The sequence below is a fragment of the Culex quinquefasciatus genome, chromosome 3 (assembly GCF_015732765.1).
Source record: "Culex quinquefasciatus strain JHB chromosome 3, VPISU_Cqui_1.0_pri_paternal, whole genome shotgun sequence".
NCBI classification, from domain to species: domain Eukaryota; kingdom Metazoa; phylum Arthropoda; class Insecta; order Diptera; family Culicidae; genus Culex; species Culex quinquefasciatus.
In genome coordinates, this window is record NC_051863.1 from 13570628 (window position 1) to 13585961 (window position 15334).

A 15334-nucleotide genomic window follows, 5' to 3' on the forward strand; every position below is an offset into this window, starting at 1 on the left:
GCGAATTCTTAGCAATACTTTGACACGGAGGAGAGCGAAAATGCCCGAAAAACAAGGAAAATAAGGTTTACGCTAAATCAGATCAGAATGTTTGGTTATGCGTAAAAAAAGAAATGAAGATCTTTATTATACTATACTTGTTCGGTAACTGGGCTGAGAACGTGGCCCAGTCACCGAATGCTGCTTGCTAACTGGACTGAACGAAAAAAAAACGAGGGGTCCACCGATGCATAATATTTTGCAAATAAAATAAAAAATAAATTTTATTTATTTACAATGCTTACTTTTCATATTTCTCTAATTGTGACTTGAAATTACATAAAAGTTTAAAAAAAGTTTTTTTTTTATTATTGAAGATGCTTTTGCATCCATTAACCCCTCGGTCATTTCGGTTTGTTTTGGTTTTTTGACGTTTGTCTGCTTCTTAACTGGGCTACGGCCCAGTTATCGAGCGCCCAATTAAACAACGCCCAGTTACCGAACAACTACTGTATTTGATAAATATCACGATTTTTGTTTTTTTTCTGTTTTGTTTTTTTTTTTGTGCAAGAACCATTTAAACCAAGTTAAATACACACTTGCCAGTTCTTAAAACTGATTAACTCCATGCCTCATGCATGGAAGAAAATTAAAAATTCGTAGAAACCTTGTTGTTGTAAAACATTGGGGATTCCCGTTTTTGCCTGTTTTTGTTCCAGACACACAGTATTTAATATCGTGTGCTTTAAACAATTGCAGGGTGGCAACTGAAAGTCCTATTTTCAATTCCCAATTCCATCAACGGTGCACATCAACCAGGCGTTAAATTCGCAAAAATCAATTTTACAATTTTTGACATAAAAAAGCATAGGAAAGAAAAACTCTTAAAATTTAAAATGAAATTCTATGGTTGGAAGTGTGACTTGTTTAATGTGACATTGCCAATATTCAAAAAAAGTTTTTTTTCTGCGGTCAACTTTGACTATGTTTTTTCACTAACATTTCCTATTTATTTTTTTTTTTTTTTGTAAAAATAAATATGCAGAGCAATTCCATGTCAAATAGGGAGTCGGCTGTACCGCACCCTCTGAGATTTTAATGAAACTTTGCAGACATGTTATCCTACGCTTGTATAAGCCCAGTTCCACTCGATAATGACATTTGAGAAGGGTGTAAGTATCTCAAATATTTTTGTATTTCGTAATTTAAACATTGCTGTATGTCAAAGCATCGTATGAAAAAGTGGCCAGAGACAAACTTGTAGGAAATTAGACGGGCTTTCAAAAAAAATAGACTGAAAGAAAAAACACGCCACTTTCAAGAAAAATACGCCACTTTCAAGAGATTTTTTGATTTTTCAAAAACAAAAATCAGATGGCAGCACGTTAGAGCGTCCAATTTCCCGGGGTTACAAAATTCCCGGGAAATTTTCAACAAATTTCCCGGGAAATTTGAATTTCAGCGAAAATTATTCTGATCCTGTTTCTGATTAATCTTTTGCAACAAAATTGTATAGAACAGCAACTTTAATGGTCAAAATGAGTGTGAGGATCAATTAATGGCTTGACTGCTTGAACAAAATCATGCAACTTTGAGAAAATATATAAACTTTCTAATTTTTATGCCGTTTTTCAAATCGTCCCAAATGAAAGAAAATATTATTAGTATTTTTGTTGAGAAATATTTTTTAAATCAAAGTAAATTTCATTTGATACGACGTTGTTTTTTATGATTTTTCTTGGTTTTATGATATGATTTTAGTATTCAGCCTAATAAAATTATTAGATTAAAATAATTTTGTGTATTTAAAATTGGTTGAAATTAAACGATATTTTTTTCATATTTTACCCTCTTACGCCCTTGGTAGCTCAAGTGCTTCATAAATTTATAACTTCAATCTGTAATTTCTCGAATACTTAGAAACAAATTCTTCTCACACAAACCTTTTTTAAAAATTTAATTATATCAGTTCAATTTTCATCCAACATGTTCAAGGTAAAACAAAAAGTTAAACAAATCTCAATGTTGATCTTGCCCTGAAGATGTTAACATCTTATTATCAAATGATATTACAAAAACAATCTTTAAAAATAGGTTGTCAAAAATAAAATAGTTTATATTCATTCCATAACAGCGTAATTTTTGTTGTCCAACATATAAGCAAACAATATTCCTAGTGAGCAATTCTCTGAGATTTCGGTCATTCGATTTTTTTTTGTATTTTTTAATCCGGCTGAAACTTTTTTGGTGCCTTCGGTATGCCCAAAGAAGCCATTTTGCATCATTAGTTTGTCCATATAATTTTCCATACAAATTTGGCAGCTGTCCATACAAAAATTATATGTGAAAATTCAAAATTCTGTATCTTTTGATGGAATTTTCTGATCGATTTGGTGTCTTCGGCAAAGTTGTAGGTATGGATATAGACTACACTGAAAAAAATTAAACACGGTAAAAAAAATGTTATGATTTTTAATTTCACTTTTTGTCACTAAAACTTGATTTGCAAAAAAAAACTATTTTTATTTTTTGATATGTTTTAGAGGCCATAAAATGCCAACTTTTCAGAAATTTCCAGAATGGGCAAAATTCTTTGACCGAGTTATGATTTTTTGAATCAATACAGATTTTTTGAAATATAGGTCGCAAAAGTTTTTTAACTTCATTTTTCGATGTAAAATGGAATTTGCAATCAAAAAGTACTTTAGTGAATTTTTGATAAAGTGCACCGTTTTCAAGTTATAGCCATTTTTAGGTAACTTTTTTTGAAAATAGTCGCAGTTTTTCATTTTTTTAAATTGGTGCCCATGTTTGCCCACCTTTGAAAAAAATATTTTTGAAAAGCTGAGAAAATTCTCTATATTTTGCTTTTTCGAACTTTGTTGATACGACCCATAGTTGCTGAGATATTGCCATGCAAAGGTTAAAAAACAGGAAAATTGATGTTTCCTAAGTCTCACCCAAACAACCCACCATTTTCTAATGTCGATATCTCTGCAACTATAGGTCCGATTTACAATGTTAAAATATGAAACATTCGTGAAATTTTACGATCTTTTCGAAAAAAATACTTTTCAAAATTTAAAATCAAGACTAACATTTCAAATGGGCGTAATATTCAATGTTTGGCTCGTTTGAAATGTTAGTCTTGATTTTAAATTTTGAAAGGTAAGTAAAATATTTTTTTCGAAAAGATCGGAAAATTTCACGAATGTTTCATATTTTAACATTGTAAATCGGACCTATAGTTGCTGAGATATCGACATTAGAAAATGGTGGGTTGTTTGAATGAGACTTAGAAAACATCAATTTTCTTGTTTTTTAAACCTTTGCATGGCAATATCTCAGCAACTACGGGTCGTATCAACAAAGTCCCAAAAAGCAAAATATAGAGAATTTTCTCAGCTTTTCAATTTTTTTTTAAATGCTGGGCAAACATGGGCACCAATTTAAAAAAATGAAAAACTGCGACTATTTTCAAAAAAGTTACCTAAAAATGGCTATAACTTGAAAACGGTGCACTTTATCAAAAATTCACTGAAGTACTTTTTGATTGCAAATTCCATTTTACATCGAAAAATGAAGTTGAAAAATTTTTGCGACCAGTATTTCGATTTTTTGAAAAAATCTGTATTGATTCAAAAAATCATAACTCGGTCAAAGATTTTTTGCCCATTCTGGAAATTTCTGAAAAGTTGGCATTTTATGTCCTCTAAAACATATCAAAAAATAATAAAAATTAAAAAATAGTGTTTTTTTGCAGATCAAGGCCAATGCAAATTTTTAAAAAAGTTTTTGTCCCTCGGCCCTGGCAGAAGTCGAGGGGGGGGGGGGGGGCAAAAAAATATAAAAATTTAAATAACAAGCCATTGTCTTCACATTTAAATGAAAAAAGTGTCTTAAAATGCATTTTACACTAGTTCAGTTGTTTTGCAATCATTAGTTTTCAAAAAATCTAAGATCTGACAAAAACAAAAATTGTATCGAAAAAAAAGATTTTGCATCGAAAATTTTCAAAAAATCTTAAAATTTTTCATAAACCCAAACATGCTAATAATGATTTTAAACGCAGAAGAATGTATTTTAATTTGATTTCAGCTGGTTGCACTTGAATTTTTATTGAAATTTTGAAGTTTAATGTTAAAATATTTTTTTTGCCCCCTGATTTTTCGGGCCAATTTTGAAGGGGGGGGGGGGGGTGACAAAAACTTTTAAAAATATTTGTACCAGCCTTAGTGACAAAAAGTAAAATTAAAAATCACCAATTTTTTTTTACCGTGTATCTTTTTTTTTCAGTGTAGTCTACATCCATACCTACAACTTTGCCGAAGACACCAAATCGATCAGAAAATTCCATCAAAAGATACAGAATTTTGAATTTTCACATATCATTTTTGTATGGACAGCTGCCAAATTTGTATGGAAATTATATGGACAAACTAATGATGCAAAATGGCTTCTTTGGGCATACCGAAGGCACCAAAAAAGTTTAAGCCGGATTAAAAAATACAAAAATTAAAGAAAAAAGACCAATTCCGTAGAGAACTGCTCTAGTGGTGAATGCTTCAGAAATAAATTTTATAAGCTTTTAACATCAAACGAAATTTTGTTTAGAAATTTGCTAGAATTTAAGGAAATCAAAATCATAATTTTTTGCTTTGCCTTCTCGGTGCTTCGGACGCCAATGAAATATTTCAGGGAAATGTTTCACATTTTTTGGAAAACTTTTAATTTAATATTATTTAATTGTTTTGGCTCTAACTAAAGCGTTCAAGATCTCACCCCTGCTAACACGGGAGCTAGCAAGTTAAAATTTCGGTGCTCTATCAAATTTAACGATTTTTTTCGCCGCGTAAAGTTAAACTTAGTCCCAATTTGCCGCCCGGCAATGCCGAAGGCTACTTCGGTTCGAGGTAAATTGAGTCCGACGCCGGATCCATCACGGAGCCGGTCTCCGGGTCGGGTTTCCAAAACCAATTCGACCATCGTGCTAACCAAGCCATCAGCAATGGCTACTCCATCGGATGTTGTCGATTCCTCGATGCTACATCCACATTACCAACCTCGTAGTCCCATCCGTACACGTGGAATGTCCGCCAAGGCCAGCCAGCAAGCTGCAGGAGCACCTGGATCTTCCTCCGGTAAGGTGCCAGCAATTCCAATTTCCAATCCGTTTGGTGTTTTGGAAGACCACGACAGCGATGATGACGATGATGATGATGACGACGATGACGAGCAACAGCAAGGCAAAGGCCTTGGGTCAGCCACAAGTGAGGAGAAGAAGGAGAAATGCCAAAACAAAAGACAGCCAAAAATTGTTTGTCTCGATAGTGCTGGAGCCGAGATTGACAATCTGCTATTCCGTGCGAAGTGTGAGTACATGGTGAAGATAATGAAGAAATCGGTACAGGTCTTCACACTTAACCGTCCGATGTTTGAAAAAGTTAAAAGTACCCTGAAAAAGGGTAATATTAACTTTTACTCTTACGACTCGCCGGAACAAGCGCCGGTGAAGATTGTGCTGACCGGATTCATCCCGGAAACCATCGAGGGAGTAAAGGAGACTCTTGCAGCACACGACGTCAAACCACGCGACATCAAACTGTTGTCGAAAACGGAAACAATAACAGGTGTGCACGTGCTTTACCTGCTCTATTTCGACCGTGGTTCGGTGAAAATCCAGGACCTACGCCGGATCAAATCCTTGGACGGATTCGTTGTTAGCTGGAGATTTTTCACTAAACGGCCGACCGACGCAGCTCAATGCCACCGTTGCCAACGCTTTGGTCACGGATCCCGAAATTGTAATTTACCAGTCAAATGCGTGAAATGTGGAGAAGCGCATCTGACTGAAGCCTGTACGCTGCCTCGGAAGGAAACCCTGCAGATGGACAACAATGCCGAGCTGACGAAACCACGAGTTAAATGTGCCAACTGCCAAGGCAATCACACTGCAAACTTTCGAGGATGCAGTGCAAGAAAGGTATACATCGAGACACTGGAGAAGCAGAAACAAAAATCTACAGCCCAGCCGTCTCCAAGATCTAATCTTGCAGGCTCGGGCCCCCCTGGGTGGAGGCGCACTTATGCCAGCGTTACTGCTACGACCGGCGATGATTCGCCCACACCGGAACACAACAACTTCGCTGAAGGTGATCTCTTCACGCTCACCGAGTTCCTGGCGTTGGCGAGGGAGATGTTTACCCGTTTCCGAGCTTGCCGCAGCAAGGAGCAGCAATTTTTGGCTCTGGGAGAGCTGATGATGAAATATGTTGGCTACGGTACCCCGTAAGCTTTTAACATGTTGTATGCTGTGATTTAGTATTAAGCTTTCCTTTTCCTGTCCCCTTTCCTTAGTAAAAGCAGAAGGTTTTTTGCAAGATTTTCCTCCTCCCGTTTATCATCCCTGAAAATAATGTCATCCACTGATTAATAGGAACAAAGTCGTAGATGCAAGGAAATCCCATATCACTACATATTGTAAACAAATTATACTTTTCTAAACTGATAAGAACAAAAAATAAACGAATTGAATTGAATTGAATAAAGCGTTCAAGCAAACTTTAAATGAAAGCTGATGTTATAATTCATCTAATAACACAGTTTCGACATTCATAACCGAACTTATATTCAAATAATTGATAAAACAAGATGAGGTGTCCGGGTTTCGAAGCGTCTGGGAATTCGAATCATGACGTTATAAAAATTATAAAATTACGGCATTGAATTGCAGCAATTTCTTTTTACTTTTTACCCATAAACCCTTTCAATATACACATAGTCATCACATCACATGGTGAAATTCAGTTTGCAATCCGCTTAAATAATCGTCACCTAGCGATGCGAAGCCCTTTCAATAAATACCTAGCAGCCTTTTTCTTTCCAGAAAATGACAGTTTTTTTTAAATAAATAAAACAAAATATGATGTACACACATGCAAACATTTTTTCCCCGTTTTAATATTCATCATTAATAAATGTCGATAGCCTATTTGCCGCATATCATTAGCATTTAATTGAACTCGCATATCTATCCAAGCTCGAAACGAAATATTTCCACGTTCCATATTTTAGAAGGACATCCTTGCTCATACTTTTTTCTCTCTCATTCTTTTCCTTTTTTAATGTCAACCCTCTGGAATGCTGGCTGCTGGATCCCATCATTCGTCCGTTCCGTTCGTCCATTCATCCCGCGCGTCCGGTGCTGCTGCTCCAATACCATCGAAAACCATCAACAACAACCCCGCGCTGCAACGTGATGCCATTCCCATCAAACATGATTCTCCATTTTCCCATCCCAACAGCATGGTCGGCGAAGTGATCCACAAGCAACCGTAAGTTTTTCTCGGAAAAGCGATCCAACCCCCCAAGATTGTCGCACTCTTTTTTTTAATGCGTTTATTCGAGCGCTGTGAAACTGTATCCTATTTGTTGTGCTCGGTAATTTACGCGAGGTGATTGCTGCTGGTTTCTTGGAAAAGTTGATCCGCTACGCTGCGCCGTCCAGGATCATCACCGTGAATTATTAAGCCAACTAGGTGATTAAAAAAATGCATCCTCGTCGGAGGGCTTTTCTCTGATGTTTGTGTGTAGTTAATTGAATTGGTGCAGCGTAAAGCTGGTCAGTCCCTTGAAGTGACTGCCTTTGCAGAAAATAAGGACATAGTACTGACGAACAACCTTTAATGAAATGCAATCAAAATTGTGGTGGTTTTTTCCCCCCGTTACATTTTCGTGTGCTGTGCACGTGTCACTTTTTTGGATCAATCATATGGGCGCAAAACAAATTTCAGTGTAAATTGCAATAACCGTAACCTAATTTGTAGTTTTCGTTCACAGAAGTCTTTTTTTTTTATTTCACCTTTATGCAACAAACAACCAAAGTCGAACTTTTTGGAAAAAATCGTTAAATTTTTCTGGTTCGATTTCTCACTTTTTTACGGATCCATCAATTCAACTACAAAGACAGAGATTCCAGGTCGAATGTGAAAAAATGAAACAATTAATTATAATTATAAACTTCTTAAAAACTCTTGAAAAAAATAGTTTCTCACCAACAAATCTGATTTTTTCTGTGAGTTTACCCTTGGTTTATCCATCCTTTTTTAAAAAAATAAACAGAATAATTTCCACCGGGAACCGTGGTGTAGGGGTAAGCGTGGTTTCCTCTCACCAAGTCGGCCTGGGTTCGATCCCAGTAGGTCCCGGTGGCATTTTTCGAGACGAGATTGGCCTGAACACGCCTTCCGTCGGACGGGGAAGTAAATGTTGGCCACGGTCTTACCTAGAGGGTTTGGTCGTTAGCTCAATCCAGGTGTAGGAGTCGTCTCCCTGGGTCCTGCCTCGGTGGAGTCGCTGGTAGGCAGTTGAACTCACAATCGTCAGTTCGAATCCTGGGGTGAATGGCAGCTTAGGTGTAAAAAGAGGTTTGCAATTGCCTCAACAATCAAGCCTTCGGACACCTAGTTTCGAGTAGGAATCTCGCAATCGAGAACGCCAAGGCAATGCTTTAGAGCAAATTTGAATTTTAAGAATAATTTCCAATTTGATTTTTTTAAACCTTGGTTTATTAGCAGATTAGATTAGATTCGATCTTTCAAACATGAGCAGTTCTTTGAAAAAAAAAGTTCGACTTCTATAATATTTTTTAAGTTTTTAAAATTAGACAACCTTTTCTTGACTATCATAATATTTTTGTAAGTTTTTCCATTCTTTCAAATAAGAGCAGTTTTCCCAAAAATCAAAGTTCGACTTGTAAAATATTTTCATTGTTTTTATTTTATTTTTAAAAACCTATTTTTAACTGTCGTAATTATTTCGTGAATTTTCACAATCTGAGCAGTTCTCTCATATTTCGGTCATTCGATTTTTTTTTGTATTTTTTAATCCCACTGAAACTTTTTTGGTGCCTTTGGTATGCCCAAAGAAGTCATTTTGCATCATTAGTTTGTGCATATAATTTTCCATACAAATTTGGCAGCTGGCCATACAAAAATGATGCATAAAAAATCAAAAATCTGTATCTTTTGAAGGAATTTTTTGATCGATTTGGTGTCTTCGGCAAAGTTGTAGGTATGGATATGGACTACACTGGAAAAAAATGATACACGGTAAAAAAAATTTGGTGATTTTTTATTTAACTTTTTGTCACTAAAACTTGATTTGCAAAAAAACACTATTTTTTATTTTTTTATTTTTTGATATGTTTTAGAAGACATAAAATGCCAACTTTTCAGAAATTTCCAGAATGGGCAAAAAATTTTTGACCAAGTTATGATTTTTTGAATCAATACAGATTTTTTCAAAAAATCGAAATATTGGTCGCAAAAATTTTTCAAATTCATTTTTCGATGTAAAATCGAATTTGTAATCAAAAAGTACTTCAGTGAATTTTTGATAAAGTGCACCGTTTTCAAGTTATAACCTTTTTTAAGTAACTTTTTTGAAAATAGTCGCAGTTTTTCATTTTTTAAAAATAGTGCCCATGTTTGCCCACCGTTGAAAAAAATATTTTTGAAAAGCTGAGAAAATTCTCTTTTTTTGCTTTTTCGGACTTTGTTGATACGACCCTTAGTTGCTGAGATATTGCCGCGCAAAGGTTAAAAAACAGAAAAATTGATGTTTTCTTAGTCTCACCCAAACAACCCACCATTTTCTAATGTCGATATCTCAGCAACTATAGGTCCGATTTACGATGTCAAAACATAAAACATTCGTGAAATTTTCCGATCTTTTCGAAAAAAATATTTTCAAGAATTTTAAATCAAGACTAACATATCAAAAGGGCCAAACATTCAATATTACGCTCTTTTGAAATGTTAGTCTTGATTTAAAATTCTTAAAAATATTTTTTTCGAAAAGATCGGAAAATTTCACGAATGTTTTATGTTTTAAAATCGTAAATCGGACCTATAGTTGCTGAGATATCGACATTAGAAAATGGTGGGTTGTTTGGGTGAGACTTAGAAAACATCAATTTTTCTGTTTTTAAATCTTTGCATGGCAATATCTCTGCGACTAAGAGTCGTATCAACAATTTTCAAAAAAGCTAAGTATAGAGAATTTTCTAAGCTCACAAAAAAAATTAAGGTGGGCAAACATGTGATCTAATTAAAAAAATGAAAACCTGCTTCTATTTTCAAAAAAGTTATCTCAAAATGGCTGTGACTTGAAAACGGTGAACTTTAACAAAATTGCACTAAAGTACTTTTTGATTGCAAATTTGATTTTACATCGAAAAATGCCAATCATGTGAAAATGTGTATCATTTTTTTCAGTGTAGTCCCTATCCATACCTACAACTTTGCCGAAGATACCAAATCGATCAAAAAATTCCTTCAATAGATACAGATTTTTGTATGGAAAATTATATGGACAAACTAATGATGCAAAATGGCTTCTTTGGGCATACCGAAGGCACCTTTTTGGTGTCAGCCGAATTAAAAAATACAAAACAAAATCAAATGACCGAAATCTCAGAGAATTGCTCACCTTTTCTCCAGTAAGAAAGTCAAACAACGATAAATTGCATTGCAGAGGACAAATTGACCCCGTTTGGTTGTTCGCTTCCGGACTCTATCAAATCAAGTGTGGTATTCATCTTGCCTTCTTTTCTTTTTTTCATCTCTCTCTCTCTTTATCCTCCCAACCATCAACAAACAACATAAAAAGCAGACCCACGATGCTGTCGGTGATGCACCTGTTCCAGACGTTCCTGCACATCGTCCAGGTGACGCTGAGCTTCCTGCTGATGCTGATCTTCATGACGTACAACACGTGGCTGTGTCTGGCCGTGGTGCTCGGTGCCGCCCTCGGTTACTTCCTGTTTGGCTGGAAAAAGTCGGTGATTGTCGACGTCACCGAGCACTGCCACTAGCTCGGCCAGCCACGGACGGGTGTGGATGCTGTGTGGAATTGGTGGTGATAGCACGCCGGAAGTACCGACTTCGGCGGGGGTGCGAACGGAAACTCAAACAGAACATTTTTTATATATTGCGTATTAGATTTTACGATATCTTATATTGTGGAGAAAAGACTTGAGAGAAAGCGGCGTGGTTCGAATGTTCACTGCACGTGGTGGAATTGAATTTGGAGAATCAAGTTTTCTTTCGTTGTTTTTTTTTTGGTTTTCTTTTTAACACACAATGTATTTTTTCATCTTTATTTTTTAGATAGATTAAGGTGATTCTCAAAACTGCAACAGATACGATTCCGCCAGATACACAAACATAACATACCTTAATCCACGCAAGAAAGAAAAATTATCATGTGTAAAAAAAAGAGCTACAATATTGTATAGAGAAAAAAACAAAACACTGTTAACTGTATTACTATTGCTGGTGGCCAAAGTGTAGTGCGTCTCACCAAAAAAAAAATCAAACAATGAAAATTACACTGTAACATAAAATGTACAACACAGGAAAATTTGTAATATAAAACGTTATACAAAATTCAACAAAACCAAGGTGCACAAGTTCACAAAACTATTCACGAATCGGCCCGAAAATGTTTCAAAGACAGAAAAGTGAGCGAAACGAACGAAACCCATTCCAGCTTGCTCTTCCGCCAAGTTTGGGCGAATTCCGGCGTTAACAAGCTTGCTCCACCGATTGATTGCAGCGTGCAACTCCAGGAAGTCTTCGTAGGGAGTGCTCAATTTGTGATTTTTTTTTTTCTTCATTTTTTTTTCTTCTTTTCAGCGGAAGCAAAGTTTGCTCTCACCTGGTGTTTTCCTTTTCCTGTAATTGTAGGAAGGAAAAAGTTTTTGAAACCAGAAAGCACTTTCGGAGTACTTTCTCTCGTTCTCTCTCTTTCTCTACGATTGCTTAAGCTTTACCGAATTTAATCCCGAAATGTCGAAGAAAATAGTACATTTTTCGACATCATTCGATTTTTTGATTTATTTTTTAAATATTTTTTTTCGAACAACTTTTTTTCGTCATTCAGATCGGACTGAGATAAGCCGCATTAGCAAGTTAAGTTCAGACTGTACTTTTCCATAACTTCGCTGCCGGCCAGTAAGTGTTGGATTGGAAAACATGCAAATCGTGGTTAATTTTGACGAATAAGTTAAAATTCAATTTAATAATTAAATAAAATATATCTTTTTAAAAACAATTCCGCTGGTAATATTTTACATTCTCTGTTATCTCAGCCTTGTCCTGTTAAAAAAAATTTAAAGGCTTGCTTCATAATTTGGCTTTTTTGTGCAGCCAATTTCTTGCATAAAAGTAATTCCTAGAATATTCCTGCAATTTCGATTTTTTATCACCCTAAGCTTCAACTTATCCAAAAGTTTATTCTCTTTGTTGGCCACACCTACACTATCGATAAATCTCGATGCATCATCGACACGATAGAAATTTTATTATCGAAAAATTCTAAATCATCAAAAATGTAAAAAACATCAAAAGTTTCAAAAACATCACTAATTTTAAAATTATTTTAAAGAAATCAAAGATTTAAAATTTAAAAAAATCAAATTTGCAGAAAAATAAGATTTCTCAATTTCAAAAACATCATAAAGCAATTAAAAAAGTTTCAAACTCATCCAAATTTAACGTTTTTACAAAATTGTAAGATTTAAAATTTCAAAAATTTTAATAACCCAAAAAAAACATGAAAAAGCTCTGAAAATTCAAAAGCATCCAAAATAGAAAAACAAAAATTTCTAAATCGAAAATGTTTAGGATGTTAGGATTTTACCTCCAGCGCCAGGTAACCCCTTAGTAGCGGTAGTCCGTTGAACAGTGGCTGAGATTCAAAAACATCTAAAATTTCAAATGAATCCAACATTTAAAAAATAAGTAAAAAAAAAACATTAAAATTTCAAAAACTTGATGTTTCAAAAACATTTCAAAAACTAAAGCTAACTAAATCAAAAAATCTCATAAACTTCAACAATTATATAAATTCCAAAAAAAAATCCGAAGCAAAACTGGTCTAAAATGCAAAGAAAAAATCATGCTTTAGCCCAGTTTTGAACACTCTGTATCTTTTGACAAGAGGAAGACATTGACTTTCTGGGGAGCTTTTGTGTTGGTTTTAAAATGCTGTTCAGAATTAAAATTCCAAAAGTCTAAATAGAATAGTTGTGTTTTTCTATGCAAATTTTTATTTAAAATTTAAACCTAATGCGCAGAGTGTGGACACAGCCAATCGGTTCCAAATTTTTGGAAGTTGTCTAAGGACCAGAAAAATTTTCCTTCATTTTTTTCATCATTTTAAAATTTGACTTTTGAAATATTTTCAGTGCTATATGAGCAATGAATACATATGTTTTTTACCGTATGAATTCATTCTAAACAAGATTCATTCGTAGTTTGGTTGAGCGAGATTCATTCCCCTGTAGATTTAAAACTGGATTCGTGTTCAAACTCAATCCAATTCAACGAATCATCTTTGCGGTTAATTTCACACAGTTGGCCTGGCCGTTTAGAAGAGAAGGATGTTGGAAGTAATCACCTCGACATTCTTCAGGATGGCACCGAAAGGTTGGCTGCGCTCGGGTTTAATAAGAGAAGTTTTTTTTTCATATTCTCTCTTCAAAAAATTGTGTGCACACAAGAAAGAGAGGGAGAGAGAGAGAGAGAGTAAGCCAAGAAAGAGAGCGAACAAATACGCACGCGATTTTACCACGAAAAGAAAGAGAGAGTTTCGCTGAATCCACAGAGAGAGGGAGAAAAAAGAATTCATTCGAAAATATTTATTCAAGTCGACCGAATAGCTTTCGCTTACTAATTTGTTGCACTGAACCGGAAGAAAAAGCAACTTGTTTTCACCAACTATTTACGTCGTTCTGAGAAATTAGGGATCGTTAATAATACTAACTTTTTCCGTTTGCTTGCTTTAAAGTGTTTCTTCAGCTTCTTTCAACCGGAATTCAATTAGTTGCAACTCGTCAAATTGTTTCTAAAAGCTGTTTATGTGGGAAAAGCGAGGAAATTCTGGTAAATTCTGCAGAGCAACACTATTTTTTATATGTTAAATTCACCTCTGGCCGAGTAACAAGAAAATTTGCTGCACCTCGCATTTTAAAAATCAGATCAACAAAACCATTGAAACAAAAAGTAAAAATCACACCGAAACTGGACAAGAAAAGTGCACAACGTTCCGAGTTCTTCCAAAAATCTTACAACACAACAAAAAAAAAACAAATCGTGTAGTGGTGCTCCGAACAAAGTTTATCTCACTGTTTTCTTTTTATATTTTGATTTTTCTTACATCGTTTAAGTTTTTCATTTCACACGTAGCTGTTACGAAAATAAAATTATGATAGAATCATGAAAACAACACTTTAGTCTGCTAGTTAAAAACATTAAGATATATTCTTGTTTTTTTTTTAAATAAGTAACGAAAAAATATACAATTTTAAGTAGGAAGAAGAGCATGTTTAAAAAAACGTAAGTCGATGGTCTTTTTTCTTTCAAGATCCGAACAAAACCCCTTCCCCTCATTTTTTGTTTTGTTTTGCTATTCATTTGATCAATCGTTTATTTCATGTATAATATCAAAGAGGAAATACTTGTAGAATTGTGAGCGTATTTTTGATTCTCTTCTTATTTGTTTCTTCTTCTGTTATGCTACAGTAACAACGTTCTTAAGGCGACCCAATTGTGCGCCCATGGTTTAGTTTTGCTGCGTGTCCCCTGGAAGCTACTGAAAAAATTGTATTGTAACCGATTCAAACTCCACCCGACACTCTGCTGCCGCTGCTGCTGCTACGAATAATTCTACTGATTTTACTGTTTTATTTTTTAAATACTTTTTTTTATACACAAATATGTGAGGCATTAGAGGCTGGCGTCCGTCCATGCTTCGAGACATATTGAAACGTTTTTTTTTCTTTCTTTTCTTTTTTTGATTATAGTTTTATTTCTCTCGATTTGGTAACATCTACTAGTGAGAGAGAGCGTGTAAGAAATGCTGCTGCGGCGACCATTCTAAATGGCGCGAATTTTTAATATATGCTGCTTTTTAGTTTTTTTCGCTTGTAAATAAGTTATTGTATCTCAATATTACTTACTGGTTTCAAAGTTTTTTTTCACTGTGTTGCTTAAGTTTTTTTGGTTTGTAGGGTGTCTGTATAATATAATAATAGTTGCCTTACTAGTGAGTGTTGGCTGTTTTTTTTGTGTGGTCTCGTTTTGCTTGGGATATTTTTTTGTTTGTTACTCTTCTTAAAAATGCTCAGTGTGGTCATGCACCATTTTATTAAAAATGACAACTTAATTGGAAGAGCGGTGAATAAGCAGACTATTGCTTCGAAACTTACTTGATAGGAAATAACCTTGCAACTTAAAATAACTGAAAAAGGAAAAAAAATATATATGAAAAAAAAAATCTTCGACCAACC

At 34.7% G+C, this 15334-nt stretch overlaps 1 protein-coding gene across 2 annotated transcripts in view; it reads left to right on the forward strand.

The window, feature by feature from the left end:
- Window positions 1-11279, forward strand: part of LOC6049068 (high affinity copper uptake protein 1) — a 56412-nt gene extending 45133 nt beyond the window's left edge. The window contains exons 4-5 of one of the 2 annotated variants that reach the window (XM_038260003.1): window positions 7284-7313; window positions 10651-11279. In XM_038260003.1, the coding sequence (XP_038115931.1) occupies window positions 7284-7313; window positions 10651-10855 (235 nt within the window). In that variant the 3' untranslated portion in view covers window positions 10856-11279. The remainder of the gene's footprint in view (window positions 1-7283; window positions 7314-10650) is intronic. The other variant, XM_038260004.1, reaches the window with a different exon arrangement.
- The last annotated feature ends 4055 nt before the right edge of the window (window positions 11280-15334 follow it).